Raw genomic sequence first — 25815 nt, 5'->3', positions numbered from 1 at the left:
CATCTGTTATTGTTTATATTTCCAATTTGCTTACACATATTAGGGAACGCAAACTGCCAAAGGTATACGAGATGATGAGAAGGGGGGCAAGGCCAAGGTTCTCTTTGTGGACAATGATAAATTTGATCCCGAGACGCTGAAGGTCTGTGAAGCAAAGAACGCCCTCGGTCCCCGTGGTGGAGTGAAGCCTCAGGCCGCCAAGGACGATGACGAGAGATTCTCTCGGAAGCAAGCTTCGCAGACCAGGCTCTACAAGTGAGTAGCTTTGATAGTCATCCTTGAAGTTACCACCATAGAAACAATATTATTTGAAAATTCATTCTGAAAGGGAAGATATTTTCAGCCTTAAAATGATGTATTACTCTTCATCATTATATAAAAAAAAACATGTCTTTAGGAGACAAATTGAAGGTTTTTTAGAACCCATACATGTTTGCTGTATCATATTATGTTTGATATAATGTGCATGTCCAGGATTGCCATTTTGATACGATGTGACATCTTTTTTTTTTACTGCTAGGGTTTCTGATGAGAGCGGTTCTCTGGTTGTGACTGAAATCTGCAGTGCTCCACTTGAACAGAACATGCTCAATAGCAAGGTTAGTCAATCATCTGTTTTAATGATTACAGTCATCATCTCAAAATCTTTTTCTTGTCCATAGATGAATTTGCATTAATTATTTTTGCTTCGTAATTGTTACTGGCATCTGTCTGTTCACAGAGATTGCTTGTCTTCACTGAGTATAATTTGTGAGTTACGATGTAAAGAGGTTAAAACTGAAAAATAATGATGATCACAAAGTTTATTTTTTACTTTTTTGCATATTTTTTTCACATTTGCTTATACATATTTTTGTGTTTTGCAAACACCTCTAAAGTCATTTAAATTTTTTGAAAATCATATTTCATGCAAATGAGAGTATTTTCAGAACCTACAAACAAACTTTCCTGTCATCTATTATCATTGTGTCTTTACTTTGATCAGGACTGCTTCATCGTTGACCAGGGGCATTGTGGAATATTTGTATGGAAAGGGAAGGGCTCCACCAAACAAGAAAGAAAGAGTGCCTTCAGCAATGCTCAGGTAATCGATGATGTCAACTTAATATTGAGTGCTATTTAATCAGTTTCATTTTCTTTATTAGGAGCTTATCAGATGTTTCATACTTTTACTTAATGGGGAAGCTCTACATATGTGGAATTTTCATAACTTTGTATGTTTCTTACATTTTATCATTTTGTGTGAATAGGGCCTCTCTGGAAAACATTATTGGTATTTAGAGAAATATGAATATAATAAACAAAATGAATAGATGAATAAATAGATAGTACTATTATGTTTGGACATTATCCTTGCGGTATCAAGGTTAACTTAGATTATCTGTACTGAAACCAACAGTCTAAAGTTAAGACTTGGTTTTCAGTGGGAAAAAAATAGGGTTCAATATATTGCTAGGGCAAACATATTGTTGAAAAAAATTAAGACGCATGTGAAAGTGATCATGAGTTACATCAAATTGATCAGATCAATATGTAATAAAATATTTTCAATCAGAACATTTTTGAAAATAGTGAAAAAATAGGCTTTTACCACTAAAAAGTTATGACTGAATGGTATTAGTTTGTAGGTGTTACAGGCTACGTTCAAAGAATTAAAAAACTCAAAATTAACCAAGAGCGTAGCAACTTTGCTGATATTTGAAAGTACTTGTTACTCTTGATATTCAGGGTTTCATCAAGGCCAAGCAGTACCCAGAGAAGACACCTGTTACAGTCATCAATGAAAACAGTGAGACCACAGCATTCAAGGCCATCTTCAAAGGATGGAAGGATCCTGGAGACACAAAGGGTCTAGGAAAGACTCACACCACTGGTAACATAGGTAAGACACATGATTATAAAGAATAGTAGCCCAAAGAAGATTTGATTGCAGAGCTTATATAGGATAGGGGCAATCTGCAACCACATCCTTTTAACAGTTACTTGTACCTGTCACCAGTGTCAAGGATATCTTCAAAAGATGGATCCTGGAGATACAAAGGGTCTAGGAAAGACTCACACCATCGGTAACATAGGTACGATACCTGTATAGGAAAGATTAAAGATGTAGAAGAAACTGTGACTTAAAGAAGATTTGATTGGATAACTTGTCCAGGTTTAAAAAGGGTAACAGCAAGCATGAATCACTCAACATAATAGATGTATAAAGCAGGCATTTAGAGTTAAGAGTGCAATTCTTGTAGATAAAATAAAATGATAAATAAAGGCACATTAAAAAAATAGATTAAGTACTTATCAGTCTGGTTCTTTCTATCATTTGTCACTGACCATTTTATTTAGCTCATGTAAAGAAGGAAAAGTTTGATGCCAGCTCTCTCCATAAGATCAAGACCTCTGACATCGACTCCAACCCCAATATGGCTTCCAGAACTGGCATGTATGATGATGGATCTGGTAAAATTGAGGTAAGAACATCATATACAATTATATGCTGGGAACAGAGAGCTGCCAACAATTGTTCTCAATTTCAGACCAATTTGTGATATTAAAATTATGTCTTCAAATATTGCAAATTGTGCTTGAATAATGAATACATTGAATAATAGAACACATAATCCATGTATGTACTTGATCTTTTAGCAGTCATTCGCTGTCATTGATGGTCTTTATTCATGAAGAAAGGGACACCTTTGAACATGCCCATATTGACCCTTAAACATCTCAAGTAAAGCAAGATTTTCTTCATTTGTCGACTTGCATCTTGTGTGTATCATTTACATAATTTTTTTGCAAATAAGCTTCGCATTTGGATGTTCTGTGCAATAGGGTCCATTTGTAAGTTTTTCCTCTATGCGGGAGAGGTGCGTTAACTGCAAAATATTATTTCGTAGCATGTGTTGCTTTTATCAGATTAATATGTGGCAGTGTACTTGTACATATTATTGAGGTCCCATAAAAAAATACTGTTTTGAATGTGTACTATGAACCTTGTCAAGAGTCTGTTTTACATTCTTCAGGGCTTTTTCTCTGTGTGTTCTTTTTACTCCGAAGTTCATGCTTAACATCCTTTTGTTTACAAAGGCATGTTGGCATCAAAGGCATATTCATGCCCATTAAAGTAAACACTTAACTTAGGAATGAATTGGCCTTATTTCCCACCGTGCCTGCCATTGAAAAAAAACCCCAAAACATTAAGCGTGAACTTTGGAGGGAAAGAATGCGGCACAGACTACTGACAAGGTCCCTTACCAATGGCATTGAGTAGTTAGAAACAAGCATACTTGAGTCCTTTACTCAGTAAAGTGATCTTACTGTGTCTTTTTGATGTTTCACAAAGATATGAGTCACACTTAGAGTCACCCTTAAATTCCAAGTTTCATGGGATAAATCCACGCATTGGTCAGATCAGGCAAATTGGTCACATTCTAAATTAATCATTGAGGTTTATGCATTGAATATCATCTGTTCGTGTGATGATTCAGCATGAATTTTTGTCACACTTCAATCTTTGTGATACACTCCCTGTACTTTTTATGTTGTTTGTTACTAAAGGTTTATAGGATAGAGAACTTTGAGCCTAAGGTTCAAGACAAAGAACTACATGGCCAATTCTTCGGAGGAGACTCGTACATAGTCAAGTATACTTACAAGCAGGGCGGTAGGGAGAGATACCTCCTTTACTACTGGCTGGTAAGATTTCATTTCAATTTTCATGGCTATTTTTTTTTCATATTCGTATTCTAAAGATGAAAGCAATCGTTGAAATCACAAACAAGCACCTATTTCTCATTAATGTAAACATGATTGTGCTAAATACAAATTACTTTGTGAAAGTAATATGCATTTCGCTCACTTGACAGGGAGGGGGAGGTAGAGGCGCTCCTCGCTGTAATTTGTTGAATCAAGGGCTTTAATGGTTGCCTGGGTAACAATTATGGAGCACAAAAAGTGTTGTATCCGACAGACGAGAATGCTATACATCACACACTACTGCTATGATTAGTACTATATATATCATTATTATCATAAGATTCAGATTCTTCCTTCTATCCTGTGAAGAACTTCTTATTGAGAACCATTACCAGGGGCCTGTAACACAAAACCTAGCAGTGATTGTACATTTTTCTTTGATTGATTACATTGACTACAACGTACAATCGTGAATATTAATTATTTGTGTTACGGGACCCAAGTTAAAGATGCAACATAAAGCTAGAAAGGCTTCAAAAATATGAGAGCTTGTCCTTTTGCCTCTGAATGTTTCAGAATTAAGCTTGGTAGAAATACTGTGATGTATCATCTTCGTTGTGGTCATCATCACCATAATAATCATTATCGTGATCATTATGTTTAGCATTATCACCATCAATCATCACCATCATTATCATCATCACCATTATCATCATCCTCATCATCCTCATCATCATCATCATCATCAGCAGCAGCATCATCATCACCATCATCATCAATCATCATCAATCATCACCATCAACATCATCTTCATCACCATCATCATCATCATCATTATTGATAATAGTTTTTCATATATTAATGTGTATTACAGGGTCTGACTTCATCCCAGGATGAGCAAGGAGCAGCAGCCCTTCACACTACTCAAATGGATGATAAACTCAATGGAGCTGCTGTACAAGTACGTACAAATCTTGTCAGAAATTGAATGTTTCATCAACTTTGTTGTATTTTATTATGAACAGTCTCCATTGCAAGTAATTCTTCCATTTCAATGTGGTTGATAAGGACTATATACGAGCTATATAATGGCCTGGTCCCACTGGCTAATGGACACAAAACGTATTCATAATGGATACAGCAGACAAGCAAAATTTCCATCCGTTTTCATTTGCTCCAGACAATGGACAAAATGGGCGAACAATGAAATCACAGTGGACAGATGCTCGATGGATATAGAGCTTATGAAACACGTCTGCAAAGAGTTCACAACAGATACACACATAACGTTTTCCAACGGATGTAAGATTCTTTTTCTGTTTTACATCCTTTCTGCATCCATAAGTGCAGTGGGACTGAGCCTGAAGGGAACCCAACCTTACTGATTCAATTATTTGATACAGCTGAAAGACAAGAAATGTCATGCTTTTTTTCTATGTTAAACCATCTATTTTAATTTCTTTAGATGTTTTTTTTTCTCGCCTGCGTAGCGGAGTGAGACATAGGTATCACTATTTTTGTCTCGCCTGCGTAGCGGAGCGAGACATAGGTATCACGATTTCCGGCGGCGTCGGCGTCGTCAACAGTTGTGCTGTACACCCAATAACATTCTATATCCTCGAGGTAGGATTGCCAAATTCATACAAAAGGTCCATCTTTTGAAGGTGCAGGTCAAGTTCGAATGTGAGTTGAATTTGATTAAGGTCAAAGGTCAATGAACTTTCCATGACTGGCACTGTGCTGTGTTGTACACCCAATAACTTTCTATAGCTTCGAGGTGGGATCACCAAATTCATACCAGAGGTCCATCTCCTAAAGGCACAGGTCAAGTTCGAATATGAGTCGAATTTGAATAAGGTCAAAGGTCAATGAACTTTCCATGACTGGCACTTTGCTATGTTGTACACATAATAACTTTCTATATCTTTGAGGTGGGATCACCAAATTCATACCAGAGGTCAATGAACTCTCCATGACTGGCACTGTGGTGTGTTGTACACACATTAACTTTCTATAACTTGTACTTCACTCTTGCATCATTTACTTATCATATGCACACAGATCAATTTAGAAAACCCTACTGCTAAAATGAAGGCAAGATGGCGAAAAATCACACACAATAAGTTTTTATATTTATCTTTCACACACAACCTTTCCTCCCTTTTTTCAAACAATAAATTTGCCATAACAGCTTAATAATTAATTTAATTTTACAATTTTACTCACATTATTATCTGGCGAGACAACGCTTGGCGTTTGCCTTGTTTGTTTGTTACTGTAATACAGTTTACTTCGTTCTAGTCTATTTCATTTGATCATGTGTACATTGTGCTATGTGCTTCCATGAAGTGCCATGAGCCAAGAAATGTGGACCTGTACACTGTGTAAATGTATTTTTATTTTTACAATTTATGAATTAAGAATTTAACTATAGATTTTCATATTTTTTTAAAAGGAATTACGTTTTCTAAGCTTTCTGATAAATATCCTCTCTTCTATAGATCCGAGTCGTTCAGGGCAAAGAACCCCAACACTTCCTCCAACTTTTCAAAGGCAAGATGATCATCCATCTGGTGAGTTCTATCAGAATAACTGCACAATGTGCATTAGGGGCCCATATCACAAAGCTTGGTGATCGATCAAGAAGTAGATTTATATGATTGATTGTACATAATGATCAATGTGACAATCGTAAAATTTGATCCTACGATCAAGCGCTACACTTTGTGTTACAGGGCCTAGAAATTATGGTGGCTTGGTATAGTAATGGTAACAGGAGAACTTCTTTGGGCTGACAGCTCCCCGTGGATACTATCCATTACCACATGATTCTTCAAAAGAGCATCTCTTCCCGGAGGAGAGGTCCTCTTAGAGCTGTTCTTTCTGGAGAACACCCAAGACCTTAATGACAACTCATTTGATGTCATCTTGTCATTCATTTTGGGAGCCCTTTTCGGGGGAGGGTATTATTCTATATGTAATTTGGGGAATCCAAATAAAAAAGTTCAGAGTTCATAAACTAACTTATTCTCAAGTTGGTTTTTAGAGCCAATAAACTCAACAAATTAAGACTCATAAATATATATAGATATTGGAATGATGATAAATTTGATAAAAATCTGAATGTTTTTCAAAATAAATCTTAGAATGAGGTATCTTCCAAAGTTCCAAATGTTATAAGAATTGGAATAAAAGTCTTATGATGAATTGAATATTGTTATAATGCAGTAAAAAAATGGTTATCCCTATTTAGAAATTTAAATTACATTAAAGATCAATGATTACTTGAGCTTGATTGTACATGCAGATCAGTATGTAGGTTATGCAATGATTAGTGGAATGAAAAGAAATAAAAGGAATATGAATGCATTGACATGGAAGTAGACAAAGTAGTAGATAAGAAGTAGAATATGTAGAGCAGAATTGGGTGTTTGAAATAGAGGAATGACTTTCATGATTTCCAAGAATACCTTCCTAGAGAAATGTATGATATATATAGTTTTTTTTATTTTATTTTAAAGATAGAATACTTGTAAGCACTGCTTTTGCTTCAATATATTGTGACATTGTTATTGTGTGTTATGTGTTCCCTTTGTGATGAAATTTTATGTCCTATTTGCTTTTGCATACATAGAGAAATAGGGGGAAAGATGTTTTGCCTTTAATAGCATTAAATCCTTTCGATGTTTTGTGATTTTGTGCAGTTGATGTTTAATGTGATGGTGCCATGTAATGTGTCTAAACTATTTTGCATGATTTTTGTGTACTTCTTACCCTTAATTTAGTGTGCGTTTGCTTCTAATATTTCCATGAATTTTAGTTTTCCTGCAAATACAGATACACACCTGGGCCCCGTCTTGCAAAGAGTTACGATTGAACCAATTAATTGTAACTCTATGAAAATCCATCAGCGTCATAATTTTTACATAGGAAATTTGCACAATGTCCTTTGTAAACAAAGAGAAGCACCGTGAATTTTCAAGAAAACAATGAATGCATGAATATACATCATAGTTAGAAAATATTTTGAAAAAGCATGAATAGTATGTGTTGATGTTGCTGGCCATCCATAGTTGCGATAGATCGGATCAATTGTAACTCTTCGTAAGATTGGGCCCTGTAACATAAAGCTTAGCAATTGATCATAGGGCTGGTTTCTGTGATTAATCATATGTAATAATCAATGCAATCAATTGTAAAATATCAGCACAAAGATCAATTGTTCAGCTTTGTGTTACTGGCCCCATCAAACAATACAGTCAACGCATCACCCCATTAAAATTTTGCTCTCTTACCTTTTATCCAAACATTGAACTTTTAAACTCATATTCCTTAATCACATTTTGTACGTATAAGGTTGATGCTTTCCCTTTTGTATTCACTATCACTGTATTGAAATCTACCTTTTGCTTCACAGGGCGGTTGCGAGAGTGGATTTAAGCACGTCGACGAGGAGGAAGTACTGAAAAATAACTAAACTCAAAGCATTTCAATTACACTAAACAAGGCTTTAACTATTACAAGTCATGATATTATTTTTGCACCCCAGACCATGAGATAATTTCACTACATCTTTCCTCATTTCTAATATGCAATTTATTTTGTCTTGAAGGGGATTTGACCTTAAATGATCTTGTAAGGTTCGCACGTTGTCAATTCTGCCTTTCTTTGATAAAAGGAAGCAAGTGACATGCTATCAGAAAATGAGGTTTTCATGCCTTTATATATGTTACATACTGGTAACATTTCCCAAAAAGCTGATCGTGCGAGGAAATACTTTATGTCGAATTAACCAGCATGCTACATGTAATACATCAGTATCTGTGGAAATGACAGACACATTTTGGGCTTTTACTGGAAATGACGTCTTTTTACTTGCTTCCTTTTGTCAAAGTGGGGGAGTATTGCTCTCTTGCACTCTCTTTCATACTGTATGTTGCAGATATTTGATGTTCTATTGCAAAAGGCAGAAACTATCTTCTTTGCAATTATTCAGAAAATATAGACACATTCGAAGTCACAATGTACTTTTCATTTTCCCCCAACATTATTTGTCATTTCACAATACAACAAGAAATGAGAATGAACAAATATGAAAGGATTGACAGGAATGTGTATGATAGATAGAAAGTATCTGGCTTTTAGTTAATTGGGCTTTCTTGATGTGAGAAAAGCTAACATAAATTTATTACCTGCATTTGGGCAACAATAAAAAACAGCGATGACAATAATAGACAAAACAAAAATTAATATTTTTAATTGATTGTGTACATTGCAGACTGGTTATGATCTAAGAGACGATTATTCTCCTAAGTACCACATCATGATTTTTATTTCATTTGGTTAATATTCTGGTACAATATGTGCATTTTCATTGATAAGAATTCAAGATTTTAATCTCAGAATGGTAATATGCCTACTTCATAACATTAATTACCAAGGAAAAAAAAGATGCAAAACATATCTTAAAAATGAGAAATATTAAGTTCCAAAATGGATGGAGAAAATTTTTGTTTATCCAGTTCCTTTGGGTAAAACAGCATCATTTGATATAAAGGTATATATACATGTAATACAGATAAAAGTGCAAATTATTTTTTTTCTCCCATTTTATTTTGGTCTATCCTGGTATTCTCTAGCATGTGGCTAATCTGATTTTAATGACTTATTCTGCTACTCATCCCTTAATCTTTCAGTTGGAATGGGTCTGTAATTGATTGATATTCTGCATTATATTCTTCAGTATTTGTTCGATATAAGCCTAAATGGTTCATGCAGCATACTGGAACATCAAAATATGTTCAATGCTTAGGGATTCCAGTAACATTTCAGTGAAACAAGTAGCAGAAATCATGATAATGAAAACTATTTGAGAGTAAAGCGTTCAGTATTCTCTTTGTTTAACCATTTTGCAATATTAATATTCTAATTGAAAATTTTTATATGGAAGTGTGATTAGCATGTTGCATTTCTTAATTTTGAGAGATGCATCGTGTGGGATATACCAGAAAGTATCCTGGCATCCATGTAAATGCCTTTGCTCCTCAATTATTTCAGGACAGAGGATACATGGAGTTTTCCCTGTTGCAAGTTTTGAATGATGATACATCATCTTTGTCTGTTCATATCCCCCTCTCTCTCTCTCCCCCTCTCTCTCTGTATCTGTTTTTTTTTATTTCCCAAGAAATGTTTTTTCTGTTCTTTTCCCTTCATTACATGTAGTATGTTTATATGGAGCTGCAGAATAGTAGATGTTTATAACCCAACAAAAAAGTAGAACCATCCCCATCATTCCTTTCACTATAAGATGCATTCTAAAGATCAATTTTATTAATTTAATAAATCATTCATAGTTTGCTTTGTAGTAGAGACTACATTGTCCGATGTGGTTTCAAAATGATAGTAATCACCAGTAATTGCACTTTGTATCCACTGGCAAAAAGCTCTTTTAAATTCAGCTGTCATTATTATTATTATTATCATTATTAATTCTGCTTTAACAAAATTAAAAATGATTAGTTATGAGGATGAATAACCATTTTCCTCTCAAAATAAGGTTACCAGACATTATGATGATGAAATTCAGCATTAAAATCTCAACATTTGATTCACTTTTACATTCTCTGAAATCATCATGTGAACCCAACAAGTTCAAATTTTAAAGATCCAAATTATTGCATGTTTACATGTTCAGGTTCTCATGATATTGACAGTTGAAATCATGGCAGATATTTTTTGCGAGAAAGCGAGGGAGTGAAGTCATTGAGCTTGTCATTTGGGTGCTTTTGAACTTGTAAAGTGCAATTGAAGCATTTTTTGCAAACTTTTGGTGAATTTTGTGAACATTTTCAGTAAAAAATCAAAGTTTTTTAAATCTCTTGAGGGGGGGGGGGCACTGCCCCCTCCCCCTGCTATGTATGCCCATGGATGAAATGATTAAGAATCAAGCCTATTTTTTCTGAGTGAGATGCAAATGAATTTAAAAAAATCATTAAGCTTGTATTGCCAGCTTAAATCTAAAATTGCAAGACTATCAGGAATGGTATAATGACATCAACAAGATGACCTCACACTGGGATATGAAGGTGCCTTTGTATTGCCTGCAATAAGCTTCAAAAGCCTTTTCTTAAGGCATGGTCAATTGGTCACACCGCCCGAGCGTTGTTGGAGCGTTAGGGAAGGAGGGCCGAATTTTGCTCACAAAATTGGGGAAAAAATCGAAAACACAAAAATCAAAAACAAAAAGAACAATCGAAATCGAAAATGGTGAACGGTAGCGAGCGGTGATGATTTTTTTCTCTCCGCTCCAACAACGCTCGGGCGGTGTGACCATGCCTTTACCAGTTGTATTGAAGCCATTTGTACACTGGCAATCATCTTTTCTTCACTCTTTTCATTCAAGTTGCAAACGTTTCTCTATATTTCTACAGCATAATACTATGGATCTTTGTAATTTCAAGAAGAGGGTTGATTCTTTGAAAAAAAAGTTACATGTATTAGTATCACCCGAGTCAAAGCAATTGTTCACGCCAATATATTCACCGTCATTATTCACATTATTGTAATTCCCATTATTATTAGTCTAGACCTCTGCCAACACGATTGTCATATTTCAGAAGAATACATTCCTATTTGTAATTAGCAGATGCTCATTCAATAGATATATGATTCATTATCAGACACTACTTAGAACTCTTATTATAAATCTACATGAGAATATTTCTTTACGACATGATATTTACCTGGGTCTTTGGGTACCATATGTTTTGTCGTGTATGATTTTCCCATATTTTTCTTTAATTGCATTTGCATGCATGCGTGTCTGCTTTCCTGCATGTGCATTTTTGAAAATAACCAGTAGCTAATACAAGTAGTTAATACTTATATGTTTTTATTTGGCCTGTTTAATTTTATACAGGACGTTGGGCATTAGGGAGGAAGTGCATGTGAAAAGTCTCATTGCTAAGTTTGTGTAATTTGTATATTACATGAAAAATGTTTGAATAATTGCATGTAAATAAATGTAGAAGGAACATACAGTAGGTATATATATATTATGGAGCAAAAATAGCAGCAATTTTTGACATGTACTGTAGGATAGATGCTTGATAAAAAAAAAGCATTAATGGGTTGGATTTTAATAATTAATATTCTTACTTTGATGTGTTTTCCTTGCTTCCTTTAAATTACCAAATTATATGGCTTGATCGAACCCCCAGCAAGATGTATGAATTTTTGTACATGTATTATGTAGTGTTTTGTCTTGTCTTACCTGTACCTCTCTTCGACTATTTTTCCCCCCAGAGTAAGATTCCACCCCTCTTTTTAACATGGAATGTCTGCTGTAGTGTGTGTGTTAATGCATTTTTTGGATTATTCCACTTTGTCATAGGCGGGGAAATCCAGTGGGTTCAAGAACCAGCAGGGGGAGGATAAGAAGGCCAACAAAGTGAGAATGTACCAAGTGAAAGGAACAAATGAATACAATACAAGGGCTGTAGAGGTAAGATAACCAATTTAAGAGGGAGAGAAAGGGAAGGGAGAGGAGAAAGACAGAAATACAAAGAGACAACAATATTGATAGTTCAAGAGAAAGAGTTAGACAGACAGAGAGAGAGAGAGAGAGATGCTTACACACATTCTACGGGCAAAGAAAACTAAAGGTTGAAGGTCACAAAACTTGAAGCTTTTCCAGATCTGTTGCCATAGAGAAGGGCTCGACACTAGCTGTGGCCCAGGGCAACCAAAAATGAGAGTCGGGCCAGCAAATTTCTGTAAAAGCCCACATTTGGTGGCCCAGTCAGGCTACCAAAGGTTTGATAAATTGTAATGTTTTCTTATGTTTTAGGGCCACCAAGAATATGAAATTGATGATTTGGTGAACCTATTGGGCCACTCAGAAGAAAAAGTTAGTGTGGAGCCTTGCATAGAGAATTGCGGTACGAAAGAAAGTATTTGAGGAACAGACAGATTCAGGAAACAAAATGAAATGGAAATTGAAATAATGTGGACATAGGATGAGAATGATGTATTATATTCATTATTAATAATTTTTTGTATTCAATATTTCTACTAGGTTGAATCCTCGGCCAAGTCACTCAACTCTAACGATATCTTTGTTGTCAAAGGACCCAAAACGCTCTACATCTGGGCAGGCAAGGCAAGTACAACTAATACACTCTTACTAGGAGGAATTTTTGAAACAGGTGTAAAGAATTGATCATACAATATCCTTAGATTATGTCTTTTAACTTGCTCATTTGCGAGTCAATTTTAAGTTCCAAAATCAATGATAACTCTAGCAATGAACTATGAATTTGTAGTCGATGTCGGTGATTGATTAACTGTAGTAATGAACTGAATTGATAGTTTAAATTTGCAATTGACTGCAAATAGATGTTTTTTAAATACCTCCTTATGCTATTTTTTTCTCCATTCATATTCTGCAGGGTGGCAGTGGAGATGAAAGAGAACTAGGTAAAAAGGTGGCCAGCACTCTGCAACCAAAGTGGTAAGAACAATATAAAAAACCATCTATCCCAATCAGACACATTTTAAACCTAGTGATTGCATGATTTAGTTGCACATCATTGTTGATGTAAATCAGAGGGCATTTTGTGAGAGGTCTTCTCAGATGTTTTATCCGATGAAACATGAAGATTGCCAACACAAATAAGCTCATGTGGGACTGTGTATTCATATTATTGCTTGGAAAAAATGTCTGACACCTGGGTAGATTGCCATACTTACTTTGCTCATAAAAAAAGGAGACACAATGGCTATAAAACAGCTAGAAAACAACAAGTAGCTCATTAAAATTGAATGATTTTTCTTCTTCCTTTTATGTTTTCCTAGTCCATACTCCCTTATAGCTGAAGGAAAGGAGACGGCAGAATTCTGGGAGGCCATTGGAGGAAAGCAGGAATATGCATCAAGTCCACGTCTCCAGGTAAGAGATCTACTCTCGATTCCCTCCTGGTCTTCACCCACTTGATCTTCTGCCTGTTTCATTGAGTCCAAGTATTGAAACTTTTCCATTCATTAGGAATTGATTGATTCCCCCCCCTCCCTCCATAGGAAAAAAATCACCCTGAAAAAATATAACTTGTTGAAAACTTTAGCTATCTCCTTTGATCGAACATGTATGTATACCTGTGGACTTTCTTTTGAATGGCAGACATTTATGAACCGGAATGTAGTGAAGTTTGTAATAATCTAATATTTTAATTCTTTGCTAAGCTGTGTTTTTTTGGAGGGGTTTTGAGTAGATTTGAAATATTACTGTTTACTCATTATAATGGGTGAAAACAAGGGACCTACATGTATGCACAGCTCCCTCCAACCACCCCTACATTCCCATGAAACAAAAGAATCTGACTGCACAACTTAATATGTTTTGATCTAGGATTGGTTGGCTACATTGGCTAATCCAAAAGCTCATTCTTTTTCCTGCTGATGTATAATCAATTTCTTTCCATCTCTTGTAGGAGGAAGCACCATCTCAACCTCCTAGGCTGTTCCAATGTTCCAATGCAACAGGTAACTTCAGGGTGGAGGAGATTAGCAATTTCACACAGCAAGATCTAATAGTGGATGATGTCATGCTCTTAGACGCTTACAATGAAGTAAGTCCTTTTATCCTATACCATTTTAAAGATGGTTTGGTGTTACCTTCGTAGGGGAGTTTGTACCTATAGCATCAAGTGTAGTAGTAGTAGTAGTAGAAGTAGAAGTAGTAGTAGTAGTAGTAGTAGTAGTAGTAGTAGTAGTAGTAGTAGTAGTAGCAGTAGTAGCAGTATTCGCAGTAGTAGTAGTAGTAGTAGTAGTAGTAGTAGTAGTTTAGTAGTAGTAGTAGTAGTAGTAGTAGTAGTAGTAGTAGTAGTAGTAGTAGTAGTAGTAGTAGTAGTAGTAGTAGTAGTAGTTTAGTAGTAGTAGTAGTAGTAGTAGTAGTAGTAGTAGCAGTAGTAGTAGCAGTATTTGCAGTATTCGCAGCAGTAGTAGTAGTAGTAGTAGTAGTAGTAGTAGTAGTAGTAGTAGTAGTTTAGTAGTAGTAGTAGTAGTAGTAGTAGTAGTAGTAGTAGTAGTAGTAGTAGTAGTAGTAGTAGTAGTCGCAGCAGCAGCAGCAGCAGCAGCAGCAGCAGCAGCAGCAGCAGCAGCAGCAGCAGCAGCAGCAGCAGCAGTAGTAGTTTAGTAGTAGTAGTAGTAGTAGTAGTTTAGTAGTAGTAGCAGTAGCAGTGGCAGCAGTAGTAGTAGTCGTGTATTACGTCATTGTAATTATTATCATTGTTATTTTGATTCTTATAGATATATGTCTGGGTTGGTGCTGGTGCAAATGCAGAAGAAAAGAAACAAGTCCTGGTAACAGCAAAGGTAAGAGGAATAAAAAAAAAAGCAAGGAACAATGTCTGTCATCAGTATTGATTTGTGATTGCTATATTATACGTCATGAATTAAAAAAAATAGAATCAAAGAGAAATATAAAAGAGTAATTTTGAAATAAGGGGTTTGTATACCATGAAAATCACGACTTCAAATTAGCATTTGATGGTCTATTTTGTTAGATAATTTTTGGTCAAAATATTTAAAACCTTCAATCATGATTCTTTTGTACACTTTGTTTCCAGCCTCAAAGCTGCCCCATTATCCATATCAGACAAGCAACTTGATTTGGGTATATAGAGTACATATCTGAGTATCTTACTTCAATGCAGTGTGTACTTTGTTACTGTTTACAGTTCAAATCAGGCAGTCATATCCTTGTGTTAAAGAAAAACTCAAGTAAATCATTAATAACAAATTTGTATTCCTTTGTTTAATGAATCTATGGTTTACCACTCCAAGAACATTATATTAGTACTGAAGAAAAAACAGAAAATCAAAACTTGATTGTTGAAATCTTGAATCATGATCATAAATTGTTCATATTATCATTGCCATGGAAACAGGAATACCTTGCGACGGATCCTAGTGGTCGTGACTTTGATAACACACAACTCATCCAGGTCAAGCAGGGCTTTGAACCAGTGACCTTCACTGGTTGGTTCATGGCATGGGATAACAAATACTTCCAGGTCAGTATGTGTATCCCGGCTCCCATCCCCTTTCTCGGCAATATTCTGTTACAGAGCTGCTAACTGGTTCTGATTTTCAGTATTTACTTGTAATACTGAAATGTTAAAATAATACAGGTGGTTTCATCCAAAATACTGAATTCTATTTTCAGTTTAATCTGTTGTGCTCAGGTATTTCTTTTAAAATAATTATTTTCTCACTAAAATACTGATATTCAGGTTTTAAAATATTACACTGCTCTTGTTCAGGTTGGCAGCTTTGTGAGAACCATTCATGTTCATTGAGTTAACATTATCATCATTAATATATTGTTTGGGGTCTTACAACCGTAACGCTAGCTTTTATGTCCTTTGATTATAGCCTCAAATCAGGAATTCCTTAGCAGAAATACAACAAGATATTTGATTATGCTTTTATTATAAGGGTTTCATTCAAACATGGCTCATGTACTTATTTTGGAAGTGACATTGATCCAATGTCAGTTTAAAGGTCTTGAGTTGATGTCCAAATAACAGTGACAATGTGATGAGCTGATTATATTTTTTTGTTGAAAATCTGAGAAGTTAATTGCATATTTTTTTTTCAGATCGGGCAATGACTGCAACATGAATTGTGACTTTGTGCAATCAAGAATTAATCTAGTCACTCATGCTTTCCTCATAATTATTCTTTCTCTGAACAGAGTATGCAAACGGAAGATCAGATGAGACAAGAGCTTGCCAAACAGAACGCTGCTGTCGTTATTGACTTGGTAAGAGTCATTTTAAACATATCTTTATATAAAAATAGATTGATAAAAAGTCAGATGAAAGATATGATTATGAAAAAAAATGAAATCTAACAAAATGAAAAAAATGCAAATGAATGCATTAAAAAATAAATTGAATTGAAAAAAAAAGAGAAATTCAATAATAATGATAACAAAGTTACCTTAATTACAGTGTGTATTTCTTATGTTTACTGATTATGAAAGAGAGTATTATAAAGTGAATTGCACGTATTATCTGATATAATTACATATGAGTAATGACTATTCATGGAGCAGAAAACTAATGTGTCATATCTGTCAAAAACAATTTTATGTCCATTTGCATTCTCTTTTAATTTTCAAAATGTATAGCTTATACTTAGATCAATCATTAACCACCTCTGAATTCATGCTTTAATAGGCAATAACATTAACATGAACTCTTCTTGTTGCAATTTCTTGTGTGTGAAGATTGTACAATATATTGTTATGGTTGCTATTACCAAAGCTAAATTATAATCATTATAATGCTTTTAATCTTTTAATATTAGCTCTTTTTCTATAAAGCCTAACACATTCTGGTGGTTTTGATAACATTATTTTGTTCCAAGAAGTTTTAGTACGTAGAAGTAGGGTAGTTCACATTAAACCTATTTTACTTACTATTGATGCTTGATCCTTCATATCACTTTTCATATTTACTTGATAAAAGTATTTCCAAATCTATTGCTCTTTCCCTCATTTTACCCAAGTTTATGACTTACAAGAGATATCATAGTAAAGCATAGGTCAGATGATGCCCTTTTTAGCTCTCTTGTCATACATCTTGAATTATTTCTGTTTTGTTGTGATTACTTGTTCGTCTGACAGAAAAAAGTCAAGGTGAGGTTGAATTTTTCCTAACCAAATATGGCATGAATGGTTCACCTCGAATTATGGAGCATGTTTGATATGAATGAGATCCAGGGTCTTAATAAACTTATGTATTGTTGGTATTTTCATCGCATTGATAATGTTAACCCAAGGTTTAGTTGGACCACACTTTTACAGGGTGCTTGCTGCCTTCTCATGCACTTAGATAATTTTACTCCTGTAGTGTCCAAAATATCAATTTTGTAATGAAATAAGAAAAAAAAATGATACTGTATGAAGGTCATTCGATAAAATGATAAATCTTTTCAAACATTCTGACTACCTTTGTTTAAATTTTTTTTTACTTCACCATATAAACTACTTGAGCCATGATAATTGAGAGAGCACTACAATTTTTTTATGTGAAGCAAACAGCGCAAAATCTATTCAAGATGATTTGCATATTGGGGATCAGATGTACTGACATCATGAAGTTTCCCTGAATATCATAAAAGAATTTTAATCAATTTTTTTGTACATTTATCTTTGTAATGAATATTTAAATGAGGAAGAGAGAAGCTACCATTCTGTAAAAGTGTGGACTAAAATATTTAGAAGATCAGCAGTCACACCTGGGTTAATTTATAAGAATACCACCAGCAAGTGATGTAACAGCATGGGGAGAGAAGTGGATGTTACAGAGGGTTGTTTGTTTCATCGAGTTGTTGGTAAAGTTAGCATGACTTTTCAAAGCACCGGAAAATATTCTTGTCCTATAAATAGATAGAGATACCCAAATTTTTCTCAGGTGTTACAATGTGGGACTGATTTTCCCATAACTCTAATCAAGGAATCCTTTCTCTTATCAAAATTGATATTAAGCATTTACGGCCATAAGAAATAAGCTCTCAACTACTTTCTATACAATCCTATTTAAAAAAATCTGTTACACAAAAGACTTTTTGTGTAGAAGTCTGAAAATTTTGGAGCAAAGTGCAATACAATCACAATGCTTGGAAAATTATTGACTGCTAATCATTGTTTCTTTACAAATACTTGGCATTGAAATTCTTGTTAGCAAGAAATATTTTAATCTACGAAAATCATATTTCAACTTTGGCTGATGGAATTAAAATCATTGAAAATTTGAATTATCACCTAAGAACACATTCTAGTGATAGGTATGCATAACTTTACAAAACAGCCTGATGAAACAGGGGTTGGCATGGGTGTATACTATAATGTAGATCCATTTGGACCTGAAAATACACAGTGAGAACAACATTTTCCTGACATAATCACATTTGTATCCTCCATTAGTCACACATACTGGCTGGGTGTGGAGAATGATCATAGATTGTGTGCAGGCAAGACTGATTGAATTCATTGACTAGGGTAATAATAATCTGTATAGACCTTTGATATGTCGTTGTAAGCACTTCTCATGGTAACTGGCTGTGGCTGTAATACTCCCCAGGGTGTGGAGAATGAGCATACATTGTGTGCAGGCAAGACTGATTGAATTCATTGACTAGGGTAATAATAATCTGTATAGACCTTTGATATGTCATTGTAAGCATTTCTCATGGTAACTGGCTGTGGCTGTAATACTCCCAAGGGTGTGGAGAATGGGCATGCAATGTGTGCTAGCAAGGCCCATTGAATCTAGTGACTGGGGTCTACAATAACCGGGACAGAGATTTTACATGTCATTTTTGGCACCTCATTGGGTGGTAAGCTGGAATACTCCTCAGGGTGTGGAGAATGAGCATTCATTGTGTGTTTGCAAAGACCAATTGAATCCAATAACCAGGTTATAATCTCTTAGCGCTTAGATACTGGGTCTAAGTCCCTTGTGAAGAGTCCAAGTACGCTTACCATTATGCTGAGAATTCGAAAATAGGATAACTAGCTTTGATAATTTGTAATGGGAAAATCATAATATTTTAACCTAGATACGGTGTTCAGGAACATGCATACATGTGCATGTAATTTAAATGTCAGTCAGGTATTAAGTTTTATTGTGTGTTTGTGTGTGTTCTTGCATCATAATTTTGATGATCATTGTGTGTATGGATACATACATGTATGTATGTGTAGCATGAAGTGAACCACCTCAAATTTTACCTCTTTTTGAAATGATGTGCAGTGATGTATGATTGAATGGATATCATGGTATCTTTGAAACGTTCAAAATTTGCATTTCAGTTGAAGTTATTGCTATGGTTTTTTACTTAGTTGTTTTTAAAGTTGAGAGGGGGGGGGTCTTTTCGTTGGATACCAAGGTAATTGTGTTTCAGTGTTATATTTGCTGTCCAACTTATAAACATAAATACATGAATATTTTAGATATTTTTATTTTTCCTATTACCTTTCCTATGTGCCATGTCATTATCAAACATGGATATTTTATTTTTATTTTCTATAATGTAACATGTGTCTAAAATGTTCATGCCTTTATATACATGTATGTGCCCATTTTCATGTGCCATCCTTTGTTCTCATTTTCTGTTGTCTATTGATGTGAAACATTATTTAGTCCTCTATTATTTATCATTTATTCATTCATTGCTATGGCAATATACTACTTAAACCATGCACTGACATATTCTTTTGTATTTCAATTTACAATTTATTCCTCTATTTCTTATTTATCATTTATCATTGATTGCTGTGACAAGTTTATACAACTTCCTCCACATACTGGCCTTGTTTTAAAAAATACTATTTATAATTCATCCCTCTATAATTTATCATTTCTACTCTTGTTCTCATTTTCTGTTGTCTTTATATGTGAAACATTATTTAGTCCTCTATTATTTATCATTTATTCATTCATTGCTATGGCAAATATACTACTTTAACCATGCACAGACATTCTTTTATCTTTCATTTATAATTTATCATCCCTCTATGTATTATTCATCATTTTCCTTATTCATTGCTGTGACAAGTTTATACTCCTTCATCCATGCACTGACCTTCAATACCACTGCTTGCCGGTCACTCATCCTTCACCTCTAACCTATCGTCATCACACCATGTGACCTTTACCCTTTGACCTGCGACCATAGGAAGATGGCAGGGTCGATAATATCCGGTGATGCTGAGTTACAGAATGCATTATTGTACCTGGGTAAATGTAGCCAATCAGGTATGAGACACACACCTTTCCAATAATTTGTTGTAACATTAAAGGGGACTGTCCTCCCAGATGCATATAGGCTCATGTACTGAAGCATTAGTCTTGATACACAGACCCTTTTATGATGTAATTAATCATTTGGTTTTGATTTGGGTTTAGATTATCCTAGCCATTTCATCTTTATTGGAAAACATAAATGTTTGGTAGCATACTTTAATTGTTAGTTCTATGGCAAGGTATTTGCAGTACAAATGGTGTAAAAAGAAGGGAATAAATAGTTATTTGTTTAGTTAGGATATGGTTATAAGACTACACAATCAAAATGTTGCATTCTGTGCTAGAAAGCAAGGAAAATTTTTTAGTAGTTTAGGACTGGAGATGATAATATTCAAAATGGGAGGTGGGAAAGTGCACACAAACGTCTATCAGAAGTAGGAAGTCAAGAATCTGATACTTGGGGTAACAATATGTCTATAAAACACTGGCCTTTGTCCATTTTTCATTAAAGTGGAAAATTAATTTTTCTTATTTATTATTGTTGTAGCAATAATCATTGTGTTGAGAGAATAGAAATATCTTACAAACTTTAAAATGACATATAAATACCCTCTCCCTTCCTCATACTGTTGTTAATCATCTTTCATTTATACCAGTTGTGTATCTATACGAAACCATATTTTTATGCATTTCCTCATTACTAACCATGTACTATCCGCTGAGTCCACCCTTTGTCTTTTGTTATGTTATATAGCACTCTTTTGGTTCCTGTTTCATATGATGTTTCATATCTTTACTAACACTTCATTATCAGTGTGAACTTAATGACATTTTTGTGTTAATCATGTTGTGACTTGCATTAGCATATATCCTGTGACTTGTGTGCAGATGTGTGTATTTTAATAAATGCCATAAACAATGATAATATATCCAACAATTTCACAATGCTGTCAAATTGTATACAATTTTTTTTTTCACTTTGCTTCATTATCTTTATTGTTCATCAAGGTATTTAAAGTTTCCAAGTGTGAGAATGTTGAGAAGTAGAAGAACTACATGTTGTTTAATTTTTAGCTTATTCTCATTTTTTGTTTGTGTTAAGCTTTTCTTATTTTGATACTGTACAATACAGGTACATCTCAAACCATATATTCCTGAAACGCAAAGATGATGTTGGATGTGATGGTCAATTATATACCAGGGGCCAGTTGCATAAAACTTTTACCATAACAAAAAAAAATATCCACTATGACATACAAAATTATGCCATTGACAATAACATAATAGTAGTGAAAAGCTCTGGCAGAAATAATTGCCAGAGTTTTTCTTAATGCAACAGGCCCCAGTTGTATTGTATAATATATTACTTTAACTTCATCTGATACATATTTCCACCTCCCTTTCTTTCTCTCTCCATCTCTCACATCCTCTCTCCCTCTCTTTGTTTTTCTCTATCCCATTCTCTATACCTGTCACTCTTATTCTTTTTTTTCTTTTTATCCCTGTCTTCCTTGCCCTTCTCTCTTCATCTTTCTCTGTATCTATTTATCTTGCTTATTTGCACCTTTTCTCACACACTCTTACACCCCACCTCTCTCACTCTCTCTCCCCCTCCTCCCTCTCGCTCACGCTCTTTTGTCTGAAATGGATACAGAAAGCGGCTGAAGAACAAGAAGACAGTTTTGAGAACTGTCCCAAGTACTCCCTCGATCAACTAAAGGCCAAGGAACTTCCAGAAGGAGTCAATGCCAGCAAGAAAGAAGTAAGAGAGTCACAAGTTCTTCACATTTGCAATTTTTTTGCATTTCTTCTACTTTTTATTGATTTTGTATTAAGACTAGTACTTAGGGTATCAAAAACTACTACATATATATTGCACAGTCAAACGATGAGAGATGCGATTGATATTCACATCAGTTATAAGCATTTTTCAAATGTTTATTAAAAACGATCTTAACTTCTGATCATTGAAATCATACACATTGAGGTTCTTCATTGTTTAATGACTTGTAAATTTTTCAATAGTGACTTTTTTTTCTTTGGAAATTTGGCTATTGAGCACCCCCCTCCTACCCTTAGCTGTAAAATATGAGAAGTAATTCTTGATCATAGTGACGATGTAGCTACCATTTAATCAATAAGGAGCCGATCCAACCTTTTCAAGGTTTTCAGTGAAACCAAAATTAAGCTTAAGTAAAATGTACTTCATGAAATGGCTTTAATGGAACTTAACCAATTAATCCCTGTTTTGTTTTCATCCTTGTATCTCATTCCCCCTTGTCTTTCTTTCTCTCTCTCTCTCATCTATTCTTGTGTCTATTTGCATCCTTCTCTCATCATTTCTATATCTGTTTGTACAGAAATACTTGTCAAAGGAAGATTTTGAGAAGCTCTTTGGTATGCCTTATGAGAAATACGCCACGATTCCAAAGTGGAAACAGGACAATCTGAAAAAGAAAGCCGGCGTGTATTAATCAACAGTGTCCTAGCAACATTCAGTGTATATTTAGATTACATGTATGTTTTTTTTTCTTACACTGTATCTATAGGCAAGATGAAATCTTATAATATATATGAAGTGTGAGTTGAATCCTCAATCCCACCTTCCAGTCGAGGTGTGCCTGGACAAGATGCAATGAGGTTTTTTGAGGGTTAGGGGGTTTGTGTAACTCCATCGCATGGGTATATAGAGATGTTTGAGGCTCTTGTAAAAATGTTTTTTTGTTGTATCCTTACGCCCACCTTTTTGTTGTGCTTTCGCTGTTCAGTGTAGAAGGTAGCGATCTAGCTTAGCTGATGCTCTTCACACCTTTAGAGTTATGTTTCAGTAAGATAATTAATGGTACCAATGTGGGGTACTAAATCATTAATGGACCAGACTTTAAAAAATGTATTTAGTGTAAATCGTGGATATGTTTAGAATTTACACAGAAACAGAACCTCAAAATATCAAATGTGAATTTCACATGAGCGATATGAGAGTTAATATAAGAGTGATACTTCCCTTTTACAGAAAAAAATAAATTACTCGGATATTCAAGGAAAACAATTCTACTTAATACTCTTGTCCAGTCTTTCATATCAGTCCTTCCGTATGAAACCACCTAAAAACCTGATAGTAATGCATAGTTAGTTTTGCATTATGTTATGAAATATAATTTATTTGCTGCAACAATTGTGTGGTCCTAACGAGGCATATATATAGTTTGCTCTGAGTATAAAATACTGCTAAGGTTGCTGTTAGATAATTACAATATTTCATTTCAGTTTCCTACCTTATTGTGTGACTGTGCTGTGTATATTTCAGTTTCGTATTTTTCATATATTTTTCTGTCTTTATTTGTCTTGTCATTCATCATACTAAATGTATTGCCATGGCAACCAAGTTATCAAATAGTAAACAGTAAATGAACAGATTTCATGGAGTAAAATTTTTAACTACACATGCATGTTATTTCACATGGGTTCTGTGATCATAAATATGTATAAGTGCATGTTTTGATGTCAACAGGTGATGTAATTGGAAACAGAAATCACCTGTTCACAACTTAATAAGTGGATCAACTTTTGATAAAAGATATTCAATATGAGATGTTATATTGGGTCTTTCATGTGATAATTCAACCCAAAGTGCTTTATCAATTTTATATTTATATTAATGCCATTTATAAACGAAAATAAAATTATTCAATAATGTCACAGACTTATAACAAAGTATACAAATGAATTTTAAAAGAGAGAAGTTTATATTTATATATTTTCACTTCATACCTTGGCAAACAGTGGCTATCAAAGTTATTTACAAATCATGTTTATAATACAATCAAACTTTTTTTAAACAATCATTTATATCATGTATAACAATCATCTATAAAATTTTAATCTTTTTATGATATTTGTAATCTATCTGTCGACTGAAATTTCCATTTCTGTTCCCATTGGTGTATTAAACTGGCTTCTGTGGAGAGCAAGCCACTTGGTTTTTTTTTATAGAATAGCAGTAGTACCTTTTACTGGCACTCACATTGTTCACATTGTAATAGTCAATGAATACCATCTGAAGAACTACTACTGCTATCTCTCTTTAATGTAAGAGGAAGGAGGGGATGTAGGGATGTGCACCACATGTTTGACAATATTTGCACCAGTGAGAACAGACTCTGTCTACTTCTTCAAATCTCTGACATCTTTCATATTTTTACTTCCTGAATGTGTTTTTTAAATCAAATGTAAACTATTTTCAGGATTTTTTTAATGTGATGTTATTATTATTACTTGAAATTGTCTTTATATTCTATATTCTGAAAATAGCTGTTTTCAGCATTATGAAAGATTGAAAACAAAACCACATTTATTAAATCAATGATCTGTTTGAAAGAAAAGGTGAATTTATTATTTGGACTTTTGCAATTATCTGAATCAAAGCTGTGCTATTTTTTCGGTTTTGTGTATGAGAGGATTTCACCATGTTATATTGGTGATGAGAGATAAAACACATTTACCTCTGTGCTATATCATTGTATATGGAAAGGGGCAATAACAAAAAAAAAACTAATTGCATTGTATACTAGTAGAATAATGTGTGCATAGTGATTGATAGGCTGTAATTAATATGTGACTAATGAATCATGTTATTGTAAAATTGAACTGTGGCAAGATATTGAAGTTAACTTGCACAGATGCAGTGTAATGTGAAAAGTCAGAAACGGAGTAGATTAATGTTATGACATTTTGTAAGGGTATTGTTTTCCCCCTCTGTCTTTTTGTCTCCTGTGCAAACTTGTGACTTGGGCGTCTGTCCTTCATTGTAAATGAATTTGATTTGGGCTAGCTTCGTGGAAGTTGCTATTATGATTGAATATCATCCAGTTAGTAATGGTCACATGTATGATTTGTAAACGTTAAACTTATGATAATGGTATCCTAGGACTGTGAATAACACGCAGGGACAATCGATGGTTGCACTCTACCATGTTTTTTGGGGGTAAGTGGTGAATAAACCAATGATAATCCATCATGATATTTATGAATAATCTCATTGTTTTTCTCGAGTTTAATTGTTTATTGAGAGATTGGAGAATTTGGGTTACAGAGTATAAAACACTGTATGTATTCATAGGCGGCGGAAGTGGGGGGACGTGAGGTGGGGGTTCCCCCTAAATTTGTTGTTGATAACCTTGGTGCTAAACACTCCTAAACTTAGGTTGATAATTTTTTTTTTTTTGGGGGGGGGGTTGTAAAATTTTTACCTGCGTCCATCCCAAAATTTCAGGTGGACCTCCCCTAAATTTGTTTGCTTCCGCCGCCAATG

General features: G+C 34.4%; 1 protein-coding gene across 7 annotated transcripts in view; it reads left to right on the top strand.

Moving 5' to 3' along the window:
• LOC121426551 (advillin-like) overlaps nucleotides 1-25521 on the top strand; it is a 58757-nt gene extending 33236 nt beyond the window's left edge. For 4 of the 7 annotated variants that reach the window (XM_041622899.1, XM_041622921.1, XM_041622905.1 and 1 more), the window contains exons 7-26: nucleotides 44-255; nucleotides 521-599; nucleotides 986-1084; nucleotides 1729-1882; nucleotides 2341-2465; nucleotides 3553-3690; nucleotides 4565-4651; nucleotides 6192-6263; nucleotides 8108-8149; nucleotides 12083-12193; nucleotides 12767-12850; nucleotides 13140-13201; nucleotides 13546-13639; nucleotides 14178-14315; nucleotides 14995-15060; nucleotides 15636-15761; nucleotides 16445-16513; nucleotides 17381-17392; nucleotides 22159-22266; nucleotides 22865-25521. In XM_041622899.1, the coding sequence (XP_041478833.1) occupies nucleotides 44-255; nucleotides 521-599; nucleotides 986-1084; nucleotides 1729-1882; nucleotides 2341-2465; nucleotides 3553-3690; nucleotides 4565-4651; nucleotides 6192-6263; nucleotides 8108-8149; nucleotides 12083-12193; nucleotides 12767-12850; nucleotides 13140-13201; nucleotides 13546-13639; nucleotides 14178-14315; nucleotides 14995-15060; nucleotides 15636-15761; nucleotides 16445-16513; nucleotides 17381-17392; nucleotides 22159-22266; nucleotides 22865-22978 (1992 nt within the window). In that variant the 3' untranslated portion in view covers nucleotides 22979-25521. The remainder of the gene's footprint in view (nucleotides 1-43; nucleotides 256-520; nucleotides 600-985; nucleotides 1085-1728; nucleotides 1883-2340; nucleotides 2466-3552; nucleotides 3691-4564; nucleotides 4652-6191; nucleotides 6264-8107; nucleotides 8150-12082; nucleotides 12194-12766; nucleotides 12851-13139; nucleotides 13202-13545; nucleotides 13640-14177; nucleotides 14316-14994; nucleotides 15061-15635; nucleotides 15762-16444; nucleotides 16514-17380; nucleotides 17393-22158; nucleotides 22267-22864) is intronic. The other 3 variants (XM_041622934.1, XM_041622927.1, XM_041622940.1) reach the window with 3 other exon arrangements.
• The last annotated feature ends 294 nt before the right edge of the window (nucleotides 25522-25815 follow it).

Source organism: Lytechinus variegatus, chromosome 1 (genome assembly GCF_018143015.1).
Source record: "Lytechinus variegatus isolate NC3 chromosome 1, Lvar_3.0, whole genome shotgun sequence".
In the NCBI taxonomy this organism is placed as follows: Eukaryota; Metazoa; Echinodermata; class Echinoidea; order Temnopleuroida; family Toxopneustidae; genus Lytechinus; species Lytechinus variegatus.
This window is presented reverse-complemented; position numbering and strand designations above follow the sequence as displayed.